Raw genomic sequence first — 22042 nt, forward strand, 5'->3', positions numbered from 1 at the left:
TATTCTTTTAGATCGCAACTTTTGCTCTTGTTTTGTGGTACAGCTTGCTACCTCATGTTGCAATTAAATCGTGGTATAGTGAAAAAACACAAAATGCCTTTATCGCGTAACAATGGGTTTGGACAACGTGTATTATGACTCAACACTATAAGTTTGTATTATTTAAGGTGACACCAGAACGAGTGAATAGTTATTTATGTAACGTACCCAACTATGTCAAATTTTTCTAATCCCGTTTTCAACCACGTGGCTGTGTGAAGCAGGATTTATTGCAACGAGTGTATTAGAAACGAAACATCGTAATCGATCGGAAGGAGCATGACATGCGGTTAAGCTTGTGCAAAGTCAAGCCGCGGCTTCAAAAACTTGTGGACAGTATACAGGCGCAACCATCTCACTAACAGTGCAAACTAAATCCGAAAATTATGTTTATGTCTTAAATGAAACACTTTTGTATAGCCATTTTTTCGGGATACTTTTGTATCGCCATATTTGTTTGTAATTATGTATAGTTTGTGTACTTTTTCTTCCGTTTCAGCATTACTTAAAACATTTTTCTCAGTGTTGATAAAAATGGGGTCGCATGCAAATTCTGATTTCATTTTCCCTTAAATTGGGGTCGCCTATAAAAAAGGTTGAAGACCACTGGCCTAATGAACGCTCCATGACATGAAAAAGAAGTTATTTTATTAAATCACAGTGCTAAAATCCTTGTACAGAAAGCAAAACACTGTTTCCACCGGTCGTTTCGAGGCCTTTTTATAATTATGTTCGGCTAAGGAACCCTCCGCAACATTAACTGTTTTTAAACTTGCTTTTAAAAGATACGGCCATGCTTCCGTGTTCGTGGCTTGGAAGCAGAAACGTAGCGAGCCTAAAAACTGAAATAATGGCCGTATTGTAATAATATTTATATCATTTAAAGGCGACCTAATATATAAGCACTGTTGCTATTTTAATACCATTCACCTGAACAAATAAACACCACTGGTAATTTCAAATTGCTAGCAAATCAACCTTTATAATAAAAACATTTTTTTCTACAACCAATAGGCTACCAAGTGAAAAATATGTCGCGTTGATAAGAACTATATGCTGTTCGCTTTTTATGGTACACCGGACAGAATTTAAGATCCCCGGTATGTGTTATCCCTTTCACTACAATGCAGACGACAAATACAAAAAAGTTTCGCGGCGTATATTTATGTCCTTAAATTTTCGCACGTTTACTAAAGACAGGAACCGATGAAAACATGCGCTCGCACGAAGCAAACGTCGATAGTAATAATAAACAATACAATAGAAAAATCGAGTCACTATTTCGCCAACAGAATCAATCTTTCAACAAAATTCTTCGCAAAGTCGACTCCGTCTAAAAAACACGTAATACCAAACAAAAAATCAAGAACAAGTCTTTGAAAGAATAATGCAAACGAAAGATGGAGTGAAATTCTCCTGTGAGTTGTGATGATCGCGCGGCGGAAGTACGAGGTGAAAAGAATACAAAAAATATTATTTCCATGCATTTGACGGTTGATTTGTGTCATACTATTTGCGCGCATTCGACTGGAGAATAAAAAAATAAGTGAGCGTCTGTGCAGAAAGGTTACATCCAAAAACAGCCCGACAACATTCGCATTGGATTTATTCTACTGCAATAGGACTATACGGTTTATGTACATCCAATCATACAGCAGTATGATATTGCACAACATAGAACCTCCGAGCAATTGAGAAACTTTACATTGCTTTTGATAGCTTCGTGCGGCCAAATGCAAATAAGGGGGCAAATGAAATAGAATGACACGCGATAGTGTTTTAAGGCATCGTGGATAGTTGCGATCGAGAAGTACGCTGAAAAGCACACACGTGACCCAGCTCGACCAACACAAGGTGGCGTTGGTGTCGCAGCTGCTAAAAAGAAAGAAATGATACCAGGTGTTGCGCCGTGTATAGAGATACTTGAAGAGAGGATACGACCGCATCTATCCTGGTTTGGCATGTTCACGTCATGTGGTTGCATAGGGAATTGTCTGCACTTTGCTCTGGTCACCTAAGCTGTGTCATCCCCCTTCTCTGTGGTTTAGTGACTTTTGTTGTTCAATTTCATCCTCAGGTTTTGCTCACTGGCAACTCAATTCCCAAGCTTACTTGGCTTATGTTGTCAAGTCTTTCCTTTTTTGGCCTAAATTAAAACAAATATTTATGTCCAAAAGTACTTCTTTGAAGTATATTCGTCACAAAATTGTATAACTTGTGATGGTGCCATTCATGTTTCATAAACATTTGCCATTCTAGAAGTGGTTCTTAATTTTTTTTAAAACACTGTTAAAACCATGAGACTCACCAAGCTAAATTGGTCGTATATTCTCATCAGCTCATCTGTGTGAAATTGGTTGAGAATCACAAAGTTTTCTAAATCAGGATTTAGGTTTCTTGCACACTCCAGACAATGGACAAGATGCTGTTGAAGGTTGTTCTCTGATCTTCTCACATATAAAATATTGAAAACTTCAACCTGAAAAGCAATGCAACCATGACATAATAAAGCAGTGTTGTTGAAAGACATTCATGTGATGTGTCGCAAAAAAGTAGTTTTTAAAAGTGTGAAACTATTATCCCATACTTTAAGCATAAGTTTTAATGATTTATGCCGGTGTACTGCCAAACGAAAAAAAGTTTGTTAGGATGCTGCAGTTAAAAGGTTGTAAAACACTAGCATTTTTGTGAATTGAATCAAAGACAAAAAAAGATAAAGTACCTCGCAAGTTTCACAGTAATGGGATGGTTCATTATCGTTTCGACCGTGCCACAAGACTTCGACGTTGTTGCGTTTTAAATGATCAAGAACGTTCTGGCACTGCCATAGTGTTCTCATCATACATGTCCTGAAATATTACAAAAACGACAAGGTTTTAATGTTATCAGGGTGAGATGATAGGCTGTTTAAGTCATATATTTTACATACACCTGCAGCCACAATAAATACCAATCTATCTATTCTAATGTATACATATATTCATCCTGTAAGAAAAAAATACTCTTTTTAATTCACTGCTTAATCTAGTAACAGCACACTGACAGGTTCCACCAAGTATGCTAAACAAAAAAGGTGCAGAAAACAACTATCTTAACAAGTAATCTCGCAAAACTTTTGCAAAATCAAGGCCTTGTAAGCTTTTTGTTCGTCACATTGATAACGGTAAGTTGCTTGCATGGGCGCATAACAGTGTGGTTTTGGCATTTTTCTAACTATGCTTTCTTATATTTGCCCTGCTAAAAACATTGGAGAGTAGATTTACCCCTAGTTAAGAACCTACTTTATAGGCCAATGAAAATGGAATCATATGGTAAAAACACAACTACAGCTAGATGCTGCAAGTAAAATGAATGCCTGAACCAGTAGTGAAAATGTACAAAAACATCCTTTATCTTTACATTGCAATGTGTCTATGTTTTGATTTCTAAATTAGTGTCATTAAGAAATTGGATCTCATAATGTTTTAATGGTCTGCTTGAAAGTCTGCTGCAAGATACTAGTCAAAGTTCATTTCATAGGCAGTCTGTCACAGAAAATTTAAGCAAACCAAACTTACTTCATCATGATGAACAACTTGGGATCAGCAACTCGTACATGTTTGGCCATACTCCACGTAAGTTGGATCAGTGGGACAATGGACTTATATCCAGAAAATTTGTTCCACTCATATCTCTCAATGGACATCTGGTACTGATACGCTGACACAAGACCAACATTCCATGCAATGTTGTTACACCAACCCTGTTACAATAACATTTCTATTGTTGGAATTTGGTTCAAAAAGATGCTCACACAGAAGTAAAACTAAATGTTTGTGGGAGAATTGTGTCAGGATAATGCAAAACATTTTTCCTTAGATAATTTTGATGCTTTTGTCTGATGTACTTAAGGTCGATTTTGCTTAGGATTTCGAAAAAAGCTATGTGTACTTACAACAGCTTGGACCCAATGCACAGTGCCTGAGTTGAGCCATACAAGATCTCCAGGTTTCTGTATAAACCTGTACACAGGTATGTTGGCATGGTAAAGATCTTCAAGCACAGGCCACCACGAACCAGACAGGTAATTGATGTTGTTCCTAGAAAAAGATTGTATTCAAGTTTCATTCAAAACTTGACAAAAAGTCAAGAATAATGAAACACAGCCAAGACGACCAAACCTTTATGCTATGCTTCAGAACCCAGCAGATTTTATACAAGGTTACATAACTAGAAAACTGCTCCAACTTGATATGATTTGTTAAAAATCAGTCAACCACAGAGTGGTGACTCACTTTTCGCAGAGAAGGTGGATTTCTCCCCAGTATTCCTCAGGTACAGCAAACCACTCACAATCACCAGGACCTATGTTAATGTTGATTGCTGAGTAATTGTTGTTTTCTTGGTGACCTGGAGTTCGTGATCCTGGCACTTTCATGTAAAGCTGAATTGTGTTCATTCCCAAAATGTTGTGACCAACATGACTCAGCATATTACCAGCTGACACAAGCTGTAAAAACATGTAAACTCGGTTTGATACAATTTAAGATATTGAAGTACAATGGCAAAAACTTGTGTATCCACAAGCAAACGGAGTCAATCAACAGGCAAACAATCTCCAAAACACTTTTCTTATACTTCCTTAAAAATCAATACCAATGTCTCTCAAACTGCAAAAGTTGAGGAGTGCAACTTTTTTCACATTACAGGCCCAAGTAGATTTAGGTTATTTAGGTACACGTTAAGTTGCTATGCTTATTCTCAGTGGGAACTAGGGTTCCTCTATTTCTTGAGAAACGAGAAATTAAAAATTCATTTCTCGAGAATCTCGAGAGTCTCGAAATTTTTATTTAGGCCTATTTTCTAACAAAAATAAACAAAAAATTTCGATTATACGCTTTTTTGCTTCTAGTAGCAATCACAAGTAGTGATCCGCTAGCAAACCAGCAAAAAACAAAGCGACTGTAAAAGATCTAATGCAGTGGTTCCCAACCTGGGGTTCGCGGATCACAAGGGGTCCGTGAGATGGTTTTAGGGGGTCCGTGGGGCAAACATTTTTAGTACCATTAACCAACAGTACAATATTTGTAAGTTTTCGAACCGTTTCTGCAATCCTGCATACGAGTGCACACTGTTTATCAAACCTTTGCATTAGGAAATATTTGTGATTTTTTTGTGATTGTTACCACCATTGTGACATCACAACACACATGAACAATATATTTTATAGTGCTTATTTTGTACACTAGAAAAATTATCTCTGTGTTGGATTGACTTCTACAGTACATAACGTCATTGAGATTTGGGACTATGAAGGTTGAATAAAATGCTGACAAAAAACGATAATAATGTATAATACAAGAAACGAACTTCCGGTAAAATACATTGGGGGTCCGCAGGTGTATAATATTTATAAAAGGGGTCCGTGACTACAAAAGGGTTGGGAGCCACTGATCTAATGCAACCAAGCATGACTACTGCCTGGGAAAGGTGAGAGTTTAGTGGCAACGCACGTTAAAAATCGCTGTTTCGGGAGCAAAAGAAGAAAGTAATGTGCCCAGTGCGCTCCAGGGGCGAGTTGAAACGAACAATACACGTAACATGAGGTGTCGCATTTACTTTTTGTTTAATATACATGATGTAATTTTTCTCGAGAAATTTGTTATGTATTTCTCGACAAGGAACTCTAATGGGAACACCAGTGGACATTTGTGAAAACTAAACCTGTAATGCAGCCAGCAACACCAAAATGTTTATGGGTCCATAGTCAAATATCAACAATGATTTATGTTGAAAATAAACCTTTCCACACAAACATTTTGCGGTGCACAATACATCATGACAGTCTTACAATGACAAAACTGGGAAGGTGGCCTTCCTACATGTACATTTGCAAATTATATATGACACACTTATACAAGTCACTTAAACTTGTTTTTATAAATAGAATTACACATTTGTTTCTTTAACTTAATGCGTTTCTGGCTCTTTCTGACATTTTATAACATACATATGTATTTTTGCATTTGGAAAGTCAAATAGGCAGACTGCTTACACAGTTCAACCCAATCATTAAAATGTAATATGATTTTATTTTCAGATAGACAGCATTACACACACAAAAATATACAAAAACAGTATTTGTGTCCCCTTCAGGACTCAAATTGTTAACTTACCCGGAATAGCCATGGCAACTTGGAAAGTTCTTGTAGTTGAGGTCTCCACTTCTTTTCATTTGACAGGTCAATGTTGGTTCCAAACTTAATGGTCTTAAATGTCCGTTTTTTAGGGCCACTGCCTTTGTCAGAAGAATCAGATGTGGATCGTTTTGTTTCACTTCCTGTTGATTGACCTTGTCTTTTCATTTCTTCTTCCTGTTGAAATATCTTTAATTTACCAAAAGCTTTTTTTGCATTTAAATTGTTATGAACAGATAACGGGTTTTGAAGGCTTTTTCTAGCCAAACATATTGTAACACAATAAAATGCTATTAAGGAAATCTGTTTTAGTTTATTGCCCAAGAAATGTCCAATAAATCTTGTTCGCATAAAGAAGACAGCACACAATAAAGCTTGAACACTCATTGTCTACCTTTAATGATTCCTGAAAAGTGGTTGCTTGATACTGGGCATATTTGGCAATACATGAAAAGGACCGACTACTTTCACATCTCCAAACTTTTGTTGTACCAGTGGGATCCCAGTTTTCTTCAGATGGTTGTTGGGCCTACAGAGCAATGGGTACTGGTCAGTTATGGCAGTGGTATTCAAGCATACAGTTCTATTGTAAAATAAATTTTTATTCAGCGACAAACTTTGCAGGCTAACAAAAATGTTTAAAAAAGTAACTTTATTTTGATGGGTAGGGTTGTTTTTTTAAAAAAACAACAACAACAAAAAATAGAGCTTTCAAACATTGTCATGCACACCCACATTCTGTAATTAGTTCCTACAACACAACAGAATGTTTGCACTTTAAAGTGGCAAATATTTTGCAACAAACTTGGAACTTTGGCACAGAGTTTGAGATTTGCTGCTTTATGGACAGCAATTAGGGAAATTTTTGTGAAACTGATAATTTTATTGCACATAAAACAGAAACCACCAAAACACCAAACAGATCGGATTGCACAAACAAAATTCAAAGTTGACATTGCTACAAAAAAACTGTGCAATTCAATTACTTGCACTCAGTAAACAAAACTTAGAGAGTTCACACCACTCAACAGCTCGGTCTAATTCAGTGGTTCTCAACTAGGGCATGGGGGCCACAAGCTGTGTTGCGGGTGGCCACGGGCAGGTTTTTTTTTAAGGTTTGGTTTGGGTGACCGCTAAGTAGTTTTAAGAGACCGCAAGTGTTTCATTTAAATACCAAAATACCAAAAATTTCATTTAAATCCAAATTTTGGGAAACCGCTGGAGAAATTTGAAAAACACCTTAAAAAAAACACTGGCCACAGGTGTAGGTTCACCAGAAACACCCACTAAAAGTCATTTTCTTTTTAATGCGCATAAATAAGTGTGTGTTGCAAATAACTTTATTCCCCAATTTAATTGGCTATTTCACATACTATTTGTCTATATTGAGGTTGTTCACGATTACGGATTCTTGTTTAATCTATTCAACCTGGTTAAGGCCAAAATTAATACTGAATTCCAACACGAGTTTGCCATTTACATTTTTTAAGGGGGCCACATGAAAAAGTTACTTTTTGGGGCCACGGTCCACGAAAGGTTGAGAACCACTGGTCTAATTGGATAAAACATGTTTACATTTTTTAAAAATCAATTACAAGGGGCAAACAAACACAAATTTTTTTAGAAAAGTTACAATGATGCATTTAAAAACACACTTTTATGAAGCCCAGTTTAAAGAAACATGATCAATACCACGTACAAACTGGAATTTAATCGCAGAAGAATTTGTGACACAATCTTTGATTTTTTTTTATTCTTAACACACAGCAACACTGGTGGATGGTGTCAATGCCAGGGTCACAAAAAAGTTTAACATGCAATAATAATGCAGCCACTACACTATATCACTACAACAACAAAGCTAAAGTAAATCATATTGGTATTAGCTTACCTGGGTTCTCACTTCAACTGAACACTCAGGATTGCTTTCCACCAGGGTTTTGGTTGAAAAGAGTCCTAGGTCCAGTTTGAGGGCTGCCGCAAGTCCACGTATCACAGTGACGGGGTTTCTGGGGTTAGTACAGAAGTCAGCCAAGGCTCGCGACATCGCTTCTTTCTTGCTTTCCAGCTGTTAACAGTTGACATGTCAATAAACAACTTAGCACACAGCAATGATATAAAATTATGAAAGGTAAACATGTCTCCTACTGTTTGTTCATATTAGCATTTTGGTAAAGATAAAACACATCTTGATCCAAATCCATAAAAAGAACACAGTATACAGTTTATCTGTAACATTAGGTGCAAGCAATAGCTTCTATAGAGTGGAAAAAATTATTTAAGATATCCTTCATTCAACCAAACAATCATAGTTTGCTTCTTATTAAATTGAAAGATGCATTTCACAAAGTCGCATTCAGTTTAATATATATATATTAACTAAACACGCTTTATGCATTTACAGCAAACCAATGAAAGCTTAATTGGGCTGGGCCCTGTGATACTCACATAAATTGTTGGGGCAGGGGGGCAGAGTTTTTCTTTGGGAATTTCAAACGTTTGGCGTTTAGGTAATGCAGGTGGAGGAAATTTATCCAGAAAAAGATGTTTTGCAGATGATGAACCATTGGAAGTCAATTTTCTAAAAGCAAGTGACACAAAAAAATTGTTTGGAAATATGTATCTGGCTAAAAGTAACAAGATTAAGTTGGTGATTGAATAATTCCAACAATCTTATTAAAGCTGTTTACTTACTAAATGAAACTTCTCCAATATTAATTTTAAAAGTGAATAGTTTCATTACCTGCAGTTGGTTATGACTTCACGTGCAGGGGTATTTTCAGTTACTCCAAAAGGTCGCAACAGCGAAGGTAGCGGTCTTCCCTTGATGGAAGAAAGCTCATACATTTGTTGCTCCAAAGGATCACTGTCTGTGCTATGGCTTTCACGACTTTCTGCTTTTATCGACAACTGCTCCGGTTCAGTTGATGCTGCTACACCAGGGGGCGACAAAACACCATCAAGTGCAGAGTTCCGAGAGGTTAATGAAGATGGAGGTGAAGGTTTTGAGCTGATTATTGATGTGCCATTGTGTACTGCCATTTGTTGAATGTGGTTAGTCAGTTTGGCTTGCAACTGCTGTGGATGTGTGGCGGCAGGTACAGTAAGGCCACTGTCACTTGAGGGTGTGTCTTGGGGTGTGTCCATCACACTGTTGTAACGTCCACTGCCATCGTCCATCCGTACCACTTGATTTTCCTCTTGGGTGCTCTTGACACATAAACCTTTACTTTCTTCACCTAGAGGGGCTTTTTGAAAACAGTTGGTATTGGATTCAACATGTGATTGTGATGAGGTAGTTGTTAGTTTATTACAATGAATTGGCACAGAGTTGTGGGTCATAGTTATACCATCGATGCCATTCATTACTATTGAAGTTGGGCAGGAAAAGTCTGGATTGGATTTTCGAATGTGAGCTTTTACAGAAAAAGCATCATCTTTTTCCATGTGGATGTCGCCGTTGTGAAGATTGGTTGACAAAAGAGCTGGTGCTGATGCCAAAACAGGTGAGACAACAGTGTGCTCAGTTGGTAATGACACAGTTGCTGGTGGACTTGCATGGTTGCCATTAACAGGAACTGTCGCCATATTTCCTGGTAATGCTGAAGCACATGTAGCCACAGGTAGGTTGTTGTATACCGGGGTGGCTGAATTTCTCTGTGTAGCAGCTGATAGAGCTCGTTGTTTTTCAACTTCCTCTTTTACTGCTTTTTGGTGTTTTGACATGACAGAAAAATTATGTTCAAGCCTTTCAAGTTCCATGAGCTGCTGTGGTGTCAGAATTGACTGGTTAAGCCTTAAATTCTGAAGAACTTGAATCTGTTGTGCAGTGAGGTACCATGGAGGAGGCTGCCATGAGTCCATTGAACAATCAACTTTCCTTCGCTTGGTGCTATGCTTTACTGATGATAATGATGTAGTTGTTGGTAATGTTCGATGAACAGAGTCTTGCATGCTGGTGGTCTTGGTTGAACCTGGAAGAGAAGCTGGGTCTGTGGCAGACAGAGAAGATTCACCAGCTTGAGTCTGATGGCTGGTCAAGGGTTGATGTGATGATGTTATGTTTTGTTGGTTTGATGCTGATGCAGGCCTCTTGTGTTTAGATGGTGGACACCTTGAAACAAACCATAGGTTGTTTTAACTCTTTGTAACATACTAAAAATGCAAACATAATGCACCATCTTCAAACAACGCAAACTGTATCAAGATATAATTGAAACATAAAGGGAACATATACACAGTCTTGGCAGATAGAGTCGAGGCAAATGTTCACAAATCTTACTTAAAAGCACTTTGCCGCTGGGTTAATTCAGCAGGTATAGGCAATGTCCAAGCATCTTCTATACAAGGAAGAACTCTGCCTTTGTTCAACTGATCTGTGTTAAGTGCTCCAACTTGTTGTTGCAATGTTTTAATGCGATTCGACAAATCTGTATTGTCCTCACCAGCACGCTGGAAAATTAAATCATATTATGCAACTTTACAGCACAGCATTGATGTTTTGGGTATGTAACATCAGTTTTATGCATCAGATTTTTTTGCCTCTTACAACAAGCTTTACACAAACGTGGCTATAAAAACCAAGGTACAGATCAACAACACACAATAATAGTTAAAAAGCACCCAACGCTATATATACAACAATTATTTGAAATTACCTCATTTTTCATTTTAAGGCAGTGTTGGGAGTTGAGATAACAAACCAGAGCATCTCTTGGTTGTTGGCAAGCCTCATACAGGATTGCTAAATCTCGCCAGGCAGCCTCATGGCTTCGATCAAGTTGCACAGCACAAATATAAGCCTGAAAACCATAACAAACCTTGTCTGCCAGGCACAAGATCGAACTTACACTCTGATTGTCAAGCTGTTAAATATTAACTGTGCACCTTACAAAAAATGTATGTCACAAAGTTCATGTGACAATATAAAATTGCAAACTGACTAAAACATATTTTTGATAATATATCCAACATTGGCAAGACATATTTCAGTTGTTTACATGAAAAGCAGTAGCTGGCTACATTAAAGATTGTTAAAATCCCTTCATAATATGAGTACAATGGTTTAACTAATTTGTATCAATCTACAAATAGAGGCTGCTGTGGTAAGTCCCACATCCTTAAAATCAGACATTGTTAAATGTTTCTTACTTGCAGGGCATCCATAGGTTGATTCTGCTCTTGATACAAAACTCCTATTGAACACCATGTATCAGCACTAGCTTCAGATTTGTCAATAGACTGACGGTAAGACACAAATGCATCATGAACTTTTCCCATGCTGGAGTAGTATCTGCAAACCATAACAGAGTTACGTAAAGTCGAAATGGGCCAACCTATTCCTGGGGGCAAGCTTTCTTTCTAGCAACCAACCTGCCTAGGAAGTACCAAGTCTGACCATTGTTTGGATCAATTTCAATAGATCTTTGCAAAAACTGCAGAGCTGTTGCTGATCTGTTTGACAGGTCCCCAAACTCTTCAACAGTGTGAAACATCCATCCTAAAAAAAATACAACCTAAACTTACAGAAAAATATATATCAACCTGATTCGCTTGGACCGAGCAACACTAATAGCTTCAACAATATCTTTGTAAAATTTATCACAGAATGGTGTCTTACCTAACTGCCTTAAAGTATTTGCAAGAATAAAGGGCAAAACTTGAGTTGATGGTTGTAGAGCTATGATCTGATCATACTCTCTACGAGCTTCAGCGTATTTGCCTTGTATTTCATACAGATGACCAAGATGGAATCGAACTAAAAAATAAATTGATATACACTGTTATTCCACCTCAAATGTATTTACAAAGAAAAATTGTAACAATTCTTACTTTCCGGTTTGGTTATGCTACAGTTCCGACAATCGGACAATGATCTGTTGAAGTGCTGTTAACAAAAACAACAGATTACAAAAAAACATGGACAATTTATGAAGCATGTCAGTCTAGTTGATTTATTATGTTAGATAAAGAAAAGGTGTATGTTGTAATATGCCTCACTATCAAAAGTACCTTGATAGCAGAATGGTTGTTTCCGGTTATCTTGAAAACTAATCCAAGTCTGCAATGTACCTCATTTGCTTTTGAAAATCCAGGATCGTTATAAAGAAGCTGCTGGAATAGCTTAACAGTCCTGCACAAAACAAGAAATGAGTGATCCACGTTGCCACTAGTACATCTCCTTCCAGTACAAAGAATCTGTTCTGTAACTTATGTAAGCTTACTCCACTGGCATTTTTACAAGTCAACTGATCATTAACATTCGTGGAAGTGGTGAAAAATTTGCCTCAGGCATAAAATTATGTAAGTAGTTTGGACCATTACCACATCAAGGTACTCATTTGACAAAATTAAATCCCTCCACTACTACTACAGTCCTCGACATTTGAAACACATCAGCCTTTTATCAAGGGGATCAAAAATAAACATAACTTCGCAATGAGTCACCACGCACCGCCTACTACGTAATGCAAACCGCAACAACTAAAGAGAATTATCCATCTCACTTCCTAGCCAAACCTCATATCTTGTCAATGCAAAGGGCAGAACACTATCCAGTCTACTACTACACGACCGCTGCATATTGGTTGTTGGCATTTGCGCCAGCAGAAGTAGGTCAAAGCGCCAACGGCTTCGCTCGAGCGAAAGACCCAAGGGAGCGCAAACGTGACAATCCCAATTCTGCTAAAGAGACATTTAAAGCCTTGCGACAAAAGTCGGTGAAGCAAAGCGGGAATGTGCGGCACGCGTACCCGTGTGTGTTCTCGCGCGCCAGCATACAGGCAACCAACCTTCGGTGTGTATGAGCATGCGCGCTAGCAGCACAAAACCCGCCGCTCGACCGAAGGCTGCTAACATACTATTGGTGGCACCGCGTCGTTCATTCACACAAAGCTCAAACAAAAGGCATGTGTGGTCACGTGGTCGAGCGGAGACAAAGGAAGCGACGCGAAAAAATGCTGCGCTTTATCTTGCTTGTGGCGCGTTACCAGTCACAGTAGCGCGACGGCCGATAAATCATCAAACCAGAGAAGGGAGTAAGCCCGCAGGCACACATGCACACGTGACGCGACATCGAACGGATGTTGTTACGTGTGTTGCGGCAGAGATAATGATGCGCATGTTTTCCAAAAAAATATGTGGCTAAGTCTGGGGTTGTGCCATTAAACGTAACTTTGACGCTTCCCCAGGAAACACCCGTCTCGCTTTAAGCGGAACCAAGTACAGAGGCCTTTTATGTTACCCAAACCATGACATGTGGGAGTGCTAAAACACTGACAAAAGGCAACTCACTTCAATGAAGTCAACTCGAAATTCAAAATTTTTTAGCAAGTTGAAAAACGAGCTTACCATGAGTATGCACTGAAATGGTAGTAAACTATTCCAAGACCAAATAAAAACGGCGAATCCTGCAACACATCATGTTTAGTTTCTGCTATGTGTTAAACAACGTGCTAAAAGTAAACCAGTACCTTCCAATACTCTTTCTGGAGCAAGTAAAATTTGTTGTATGCAGATAAAGCTAAAATGAATAAAAAATGTTTTTTTAAAACATTACAATGCCAATGCCAAAAAAATTATAAAGAAAATCACACCACAATATTTAATACTGTACTTACATTTATGAAAGTCTTCCACCAATAAATGAAGATGTCCAAGTTTACAGAAATATAAAGGGTCGGGGTTTAAATTTCCTGTTGTTAATTTTTCATAATGCTTGATTCCCTGTAACAACAACAAGGGGTTTTCAAGAGTCTACAGGGTGAAGGCCACAACCTTCAAACAAGTCGACATTTGATCAATCAGCAACGACATAGTCACACTCACAGCTGAACTGAAAACTAGCTACAAACACACACAGGTCGCTAATCCATTCGAGGAGGGGAGAGACGCCGGCATCACGTAATGAATAGCAGCCAGCGCGTGTGAATCATCTAGCTAAGTGCAAATCTTATTGTAAAGCAACGGACTCGTTGGAAACCTTTCTTTGGTCGGTCGAAACGTGCGTAAACAGAGAAGAGAAGGGCGATTGAGGGAGGGCGTGTCGAGCGCAACGCACACCCACCGCGGAGACACGCACAGGAGCGAGCACACACGGAAGTGAGCAGTGCAGACTCGACAGCGGCACGAAGCAGAGGCAGCGTACGGCAATGCGCTGCAGCTGTTCTTTGTCCATTCATGTCATGGCAGAGGCAACTCTATAGCGACACCACCGCCGCCATTTGCACAGCCGGGGTTTGAATTTTCGTCTCACTACGAATGCGTCATGCACTAGGGTGCTGTCGCGGCTGCTCTAGCAACGCGCGCTACGTGGAGAAGTGTAAGGTTGGTTCCTCGTTGGTGCACAATTCCAAAATTATGAATTAAAAACCGACATTATACAAATTTTATTAGTGATGAAGGTTTTCTTTGGAAGGCAAGTCTTATGTTGGATTTTGTTCATGTAAATTTTAAACATTATCAGTTAGGCCTGATGAAGACAACCTGTGTAGGACGTCGAAACGTCGGAATAAAAATACATTTGCCAGAAGAGCTCTATAAACTTGATTATCAGTTAGAATTTTGAAACAGGAATGCAATACCTTTTTAATGAGCTGTCGTTTCTGATCATCTTCCACACTAGCAAGTTCTCCAAACACACAGCTGTACAAAAAAATTTTGACATTCCATTTTGTAACAAAAATTATAAATACTACACCTACTCAGATACACATGGTGGCAAAAAATAGATAACACTCGCAAAAAGATGTCAAAATTTTTTTTTCACATTATATCATGTATTTGTTTACAAAGTGTACAACTAATTTCTACCCGAGCAAACAAAAAACCTGTCCTGGTAACAAAAACATTGAGCCAAGTTTTATTTAAAAAAAACTAAACTAAGATAACTTGCGAAAGAAAAAATATGTCATTTACACATTGCTTTTTCTTATTCCAAAAAGCTACTTGCATGATACACATTTATATGACACAAAAATATACATAATAGTTTAATTTCTAAATAGACTATATTTGTAAACATATCCAGAGCATAAAATGTTTTTCACACACACACATATATATACATACATATGTCTGTTATTGCAAGCAACTTGTTTGTTTTTAAGTCAGAATAAGTACTTATTGCACAATGAGTTAAACCAGATGAAATGTTATACCTTCTAAACAAGTTATAAAGGTGCTAAAGTTGGCTGTTTGAACATTAAAAGTTGAACTTGTTTGAAAATATATCTGGAGTAGGGAAATATTTAAATGGTCAATGAAGAATTGAACAACAGTGCACTTACTAATTTTTGTTTATAAGGAGTGTTAAGGAATAAAGATATTTGCAGCACACACTCAATTCTGCTCATTAGAAAAGAAAATGACTTACTGATTTTTCGTGGGTGTTTCTGGTGAGGCTACACCCATGCCCTGGGTGACCAAGGACCCCGGCTGAGAACCACTGAGCTACAGCGCATATAATTCACCACACCAAAATACCATATCATAAAAACTATGAAAATTGATATAATTTGGTCATTGTTTAAAATTTTGAAACCTTTAGTAGTTAAGTGGGGTAACTGGTGTGGCTACAGGGCAAAACACATCCATTAGCACACCACGAAGGCATATTGTACAAACTGTGCGAATTTCTTTCAACCTGGACATTGTTTAAAAATTTTCCCCAGTTTGGGGTTAGCAGGAAAAATTTCAAAGGTTTGTATGACCAACTCATCAAATAGGTAAATTAAAATAACCAAGCTCAATGGTCGATCAAAAAAGTAGACCAAAAGAGGAGTATAAACATTTTAAAAATCCCCTGACCATACCAGTGTATTCATTCAAAGATATATATACATCCAAAAAGTTTTTCAGAAAAATGGTGGGGTTAACAGTTTAGTCTTGTGCTATTTGATCACAAAAACAAATAAAAAACATCTGTAATCTACTTTGTTTATTCTGTCTTGTCAAAACAGTTTTGAAATATATTGCCTACACAGAACAGAAAACAAAAAGCATTTTTTGCAAAAATATCAATGGTAATAATTGACATTGTACAACAAATTCTTGTACCAGAGGTCAGCAACTTTCGCATACAGCAGGTCAACACCACAATCAGTCAAATCGCAGGCTGTACTATGTTTGCACATTCAAAAAACAATTTCCATTTCTGTCCTTCATGCTCTTAAATTCAGCACCTTTAAAACTCTAGCAACAAATTTGGATCAAATCGTTCCCACATTTTGTCAACATCACCGAAAATTGGACAAAAAACTAGAATAGTGGTTTTCCTATATACTGCCAGTCTATATATACTACATCATATTTATCGATGTATCACATATACCATTTACTATATTTATGATGGATATATATTTGGCACCTACATTTCATTGGGTCCCTATCTTCTTCCTGGCACTCTATAACATAATTGTTTCTGCAAGCATAATCTAATGGGTCCCCACACATGTGCATATGCGATTTGGTAACAGTAAAAATAGGGCACAATCATTGTTAAACTGGAATAGTGCGTCGATTTTTCACGGCATCATTTCCGTCAGCGATCATTGTCTCACGGCATGCCAATGTTGTTAGATGAAGATATGGCGCCGATCGCGGCACAGTGCAAAAAGACTGCCTGATAGCATGTCCAGTTATGCGCGAGGCCGAGTTATTCACTTTTCAGTGGGCAGGTTTGGGCTTTTCGCGCCCAATTGGGCTTTTTTTCGACATGGAGTTGCGCGTTGTTTTCACGAGGTGGAAAATGGATGAGTCCAACTATTTAAACTTTTACCAAAGTTTCAACATTTTTTCCCTTAATAGCCCTTTGTTTGTTGAATTATGATTTTTAATCCGCACATAGCCTCCTCTGGCGCCGTTAAGTTTCTACAAACCAACAATACGATTGCTTAGGTGGGCTTTTTATGTCCAAAACCTGTTCTGAAACAGTTTTATTGACGCTTTCAGTTTGAGAAGTCACGTTACACAGGTGTAACAAATCGTGCTGCGTTGTCGCTCTGTGTTTCGAAACACGAATAAGTTTACCTACATTAATGTTTACAGCGCAATATAACTAACATCATAATATCTTAATTCCAACCAGTGAGAAAATGGTCAAGTGACGACTGTGTTCATGTGTGAAGCAGAGGCATTTTTTCCATGCGCCACTATCGCCAATCACTCCCATTGCGTCAGCTGTGCACTGAGCGAGCACAAATTTGACAAAAGACAGCATGTAAAAACATATTTGGGGCTGTAAGAGTAATTACTGAGCCAATTGCACTGAAATTTTTAACAGCCAACAAGAAGCACCCTATCCACAGCTGTTTAAAATTTCAGCAGGTTAAGTCTTGTATTTCTGACCTCATTTACATGTGAACAAACAAACAAATATTTGGGGGTAAAGGGGTGAAAATGGATACATATATACAACTTTAAGTTACAAAATACTTTAAAATACTCTGCAATGTACCATTCAAAAAAGTATGAAACTCCAGAATCGCCGTTGTACAGCCGTTTTTAAAAAATTCACATTTTTGGGGGCTGTGGGTGAACCGACGGATCAAACAGGGTCAAAATTCACATGGACCATCTTTAGACCAATATCTATAATGTGTGTAAATTTGAAAAAGCCATTCTTTCTTGACCAAAACGTGGTAACAAATTTGTGTTAGACGGAAAAAAAGAAAAGAAAAAACATGTAGACAAAAACAATATGTGTCCCCTTCAGGGAAGGAAAAACTTTCAGAAAGCATTAACCCAACTTTAAAAGTTTTGTCCGTATTTTTTTGCATCATTGTTGTCATACAATTACAAAAAACAGTAAAAAAGAACGGGGAAAATACTTCCAATTTAATCTCATGCTTTGACCTTGATATTGTCGTCCAAGGTCAGTTTTTAAAAACATGTGTGATAACTTAATAAAACGACATAGCATTGCTGCGCAAAAACAACCGATTTCTAATCACCGCCTGTCTCGTAAAACGTCTGTCCGGACGTCAAGCAGAGCATTCCCGCTCTGCATTCACCCGCTTTAGTCTTAAACCAGTGATTTACTCCCTTGAGAGATGAAACTTCTATCTGACTGACAGTGTACACACATTATGGGCTGTAAAAGTAACTATTTGGCTGATTAAGGCAATTTTTTTAATACCAAACGAATACCGTAATTTTCCATGTATAATGCGCAAAATTTACTTAATTTATTGTCCTAAAATCTAGGGTGCGCATTATGCATGGGTACAACAAATTTTGAAGAAAATCTGCCTCGAAATAAAACTTTAAATCACACCTTCTTGTTTGTTGTCAATCGCGCATCACATTTAGCCATCCTGCCCAACACACTTAGTCAGTAAAATTCATAATTGACGACACATCGTTTGATGCGATGGTGCAATCCTTGATGGTGTGTTATTGTCAAATACTGCACACTGCCCATTTAGCGACAACGTAAATGGGGTGATATCATTGCCGATATGCAACGGATCGAACGAAAATTTTGTATATAAGTTTGAATTTAATTATTCTGATTTTTAGGTATTTTAATCTGATACATATTAAACTTCATTTGTGTTTTAAAAATAAAAATGTTCTCTGCAAGTATTAAGATCGGTTCCGCTTGAACGCGACCAGTAAGATCTCGTTTGCTGTCACGATGTACCCTACACAATTCCTAAACATTTTTCGCTGTCGAGTTTGCGAGCACATGCGCAGTGATACTGACCGGCAGAATAACATCCGGTTGTTTCAAAAGATGATCTTTTTTCTGAAATAATTTTTTGTTTACGGATTTAAGAGTAAAAATTTGGGTGCGTATTATACATGGGTACAGGCTTTTTTCCAGCATCGACATGCCATTTTTAGGGTGCGTATTATACACGGGGGCGCACTATACTTGGAAAATTACGGTAACTTACTACAAACAATTGTTTAACATTTCAGCAAATTAGGGCTTGTATTTTTGGCCTAAAACTTATTATTTGGGGGTTTAAGGGGTGAAAATGGGTAAATCCAATAAAAAGTTACAAAATTCTTTAGAATACCTTACATTGCACCAACCAACAAAGCATGAAACTCTCTGATTATGTACATTAGTCAGTACAGCCGTTGTAAAACAAAATCGTTTTGAGGGCCTGTGGGTGAACCACTGGGTCATTTGGGGTCAAACTTCAGAAGGATCAAATGGATTAATAACTAACATCTGTGTAAATTTGAAAAAATTTGAAGCACTTTTTCTTAAACAAACGAGTTAAACAAACCAGCGTTAGACAGAAACGAATATATTTTGGGGTTTAAGTGGTGAATATGGGTAAATCTTTATTTAAGGTACAAAATTCTTTAAAAAGCCTTACATTGCACCAAACAGCAAAGCATAAAACTCCTAGCTCATGTACGTTAGTCAATACACCCGTTTTTTAAAAAAATACGTTTTGGGGGCTTGTGGGTGAACGACTGGGTCATTCGGGGTCAAACTTCAGGAGGATCAAATTTGGATTAATAACTAACATCTGTTCAAATTTGAATAAATTTGAAGCAATCTTTCTTGACCAAACACGTATCACAAACCAGCGTTAGACAGGAAAAAAATACGGACAAAAACAATATGGATACATCTCATCCTGCCCTATCTATCGGGCTCCAAATGGGGTGCGTGGTCTGGCGGAGTTAGATGAATAAACAGTGACATGGCTGCTGGAGGTCTGCCCCGAAATATAGCATGAGAAACCCCCAAGCCCAGGGTGGTAAAAGGATAGACCCTCGGCCCTGGGCTTGGCAAAAGTAAAGAAATATCTCACCGTAAACGAAGAAGATACATGTCGGAATTATACCTTCCCAAACAATTTTTATCATCATTTTTAGACTGATGATGTTTGTTGGCACAATAAATATGCTACAGTTGGTTTGGAGACTTTTGCTAAAGCACCATTGTTTTAGCCCACAGTCAGAAATACCACCATTCATCAATTAATGAACCTGATATTCCTGATATTCTTAAAATATATATATAAACGTGATGTTTGTGCCAAATGTTGGGTGTTCATAACCTTCAAAAACTTTTCAATTGTAGATCATGTTATTGTCATTCCACCGAGTAACAGTACAGCTACATATATATATGTTTTAAAAGTTTCATTGAGCCTAACAAAAGCAACCGATTTGTTTTTGGAAGAACTTTCATGCAAAGACAAAAATACCCATTGTATCAAAATTCATTATTGTTCCTTTTTAACTGCAATTTTTTGAAAATTTTTGAAACAGATAGGGATGTTTCAAACATAAACACCTGGTAATTTTAAACCTCTTACCCTTATATGTGGGTGCAACTTCTACAAACCATTTCACAGTCATAAAAGTAATTTCTTGCTCATAAACATTTTGTTTATTTTTCAAATATTTAATTATTATTAACCAATTAAGGACACTAAAAGCACAATTGCAAAATATGATTGAAATGGCAGCAAAATGTAAATTCTGTCATATCTGAGAAGTTTCGGTGTTTGTGTGTGTAACTTGTAATGTTAAAACCTCAGCCAAACTTTTCCAATTCAAAACATTCCAGTTCATTATCAAAAAAATCTTGACACAGTAGAACAGAGTTGATTGTATGAATATTGACTTGTGCTATAAACTGTACTCTGTTGGAAAGGCAACACACCTATTTTGAATTGGTTTCATAGCATGACTTTTTAAATTATTGGACTGTGTAAGTTATAATTATGACCTAAAAATAAAATTTGCTGCCAAAGTTATACATGTTTATGGGAACACAACAGTGATAGTGATTTATATCAAGCAAAAAATTCAATGATTTGACAGTGCAAGGAAAATTGTTTTTATGCCTTTTATGATGATATGGATATCTACACCAAATTCTTTACACATAAAATTTTATTTTTATTTTTACACATAACATTTTCTCAGTTTTTTTCTTGTTGCAAAAATATCACATTTCATGTGTGGACATACACAACTATGCTTTAGCTAAAACTTAACTTTACCCACATCTCAAGCACAAATATCGTAAGTTGTGACAGTTTATAAACTTTGTAAAATGAAAACACATTCAGATTACCTGCACACGTTCACACATTTATCTGTGTGTATTTACACCTTATAGCTGATTATGGACAGTGCACCGATATCCATGGTTCAAAACAATTTCTTGCTATTAAATTCTGGACAGGACTGTGACAATTTTTAGTGATACAAAAGTTTTGCATTCGCTACTGGCTAGTTTAACTGACATACTAAGCAGGTCTGTCACACAAAAAAGCATGACTGAAGATTCCAGTCAAACAACAGTGAAAGATGTCTACTCAGTTCAGTTCAACAGTACGTTCAATTTTTTGCTCAATGAAATACATAAATGTCGAATTGGGAAAAGTTAACTGAAGGTAAGTTTTATACACAGGTGCTAACAGTGCAACAACATAAGCAATAAAAATACTGGCTGTGAACGCTAAATTAAAGCAACTAACTGTATGTTGTTGCAAAGCAACTGACATTACCTGTCATATTTTTCGATTTCCAGCAGCTCTGCATCCGCGAGAGTGGAATCGTCAAGACTGTTGTTCGACATTCTCGAAATTATTTGTTAAGCAATTACTTTAATTTTTCCATCAACATATTCTTTAAACATGCTACACATAGTATACACATTGTAACCGCCTACACACGAAAGTAAATGAAACAAAACAGTTAAAGTCAAGATTTCCCGCTCCCTACAAGTCTTGCCTGTATCAACACATAAACCTCCATCATGCGAAGATTCGGTGTTAGTCACGTGATAAATTGGCGAAACTCCATTGGCGAAACGCTTGCCGTAATTTGTACACATTCAGTTC

General features: G+C 37.4%; 1 protein-coding gene across 1 annotated transcript; it reads right to left on the reverse strand.

Annotated features, from left to right (window-relative positions):
• Positions 1 to 1183: 1183 nt before the first annotated feature.
• On the reverse strand, positions 1184 to 21885 carry LOC145230038 (histone demethylase UTY-like). Its single transcript, XM_080095394.1, has 23 exons — positions 21707 to 21885; positions 14798 to 14858; positions 13835 to 13940; positions 13688 to 13737; positions 13566 to 13624; positions 12228 to 12348; positions 12048 to 12102; positions 11836 to 11973; positions 11589 to 11715; positions 11367 to 11508; positions 10874 to 11017; positions 10498 to 10667; positions 8959 to 10329; positions 8664 to 8796; positions 8107 to 8283; positions 6610 to 6744; positions 6195 to 6392; positions 4314 to 4528; positions 3974 to 4118; positions 3597 to 3781; positions 2762 to 2888; positions 2348 to 2518; positions 1184 to 2185 (listed from the first exon to the last, which is right to left on the reverse strand). The coding sequence occupies exons 1-23, from the start codon at positions 21775 to 21777 to the stop codon at positions 2165 to 2167; spliced, it is 4122 nt and encodes a 1373-aa protein (XP_079951520.1). The 5' UTR covers positions 21778 to 21885; the 3' UTR covers positions 1184 to 2164.
• Positions 21886 to 22042: the final 157 nt, after the last annotated feature.

This window comes from Phallusia mammillata, chromosome 5 (genome assembly GCF_965637545.1).
Source record: "Phallusia mammillata chromosome 5, kaPhaMamm4.hap1.1, whole genome shotgun sequence".
NCBI classification, from domain to species: domain Eukaryota; kingdom Metazoa; phylum Chordata; class Ascidiacea; order Phlebobranchia; family Ascidiidae; genus Phallusia; species Phallusia mammillata.

Bases quoted from the DNA above. Each gene is read 5' to 3' on its own strand.
- LOC145230038 (XM_080095394.1), bottom strand. From the start codon at position 21,777: ATGTCGAACAACAGTCTTGACGATTCCACTCTCGCGGATGCAGAGCTG. The intron at 3,782-3,973 runs GTAAGTACACAT...TTATTGTAACAG, and splicing joins TGCATTGGGTCCAAGCTGTT to GGTTGGTGTAACAACATTGC. The intron at 2,519-2,761 runs GTACTTTATCTT...ATTGCTTTTCAG, and splicing joins ATTACTGTGAAACTTGCGAG to GTTGAAGTTTTCAATATTTT.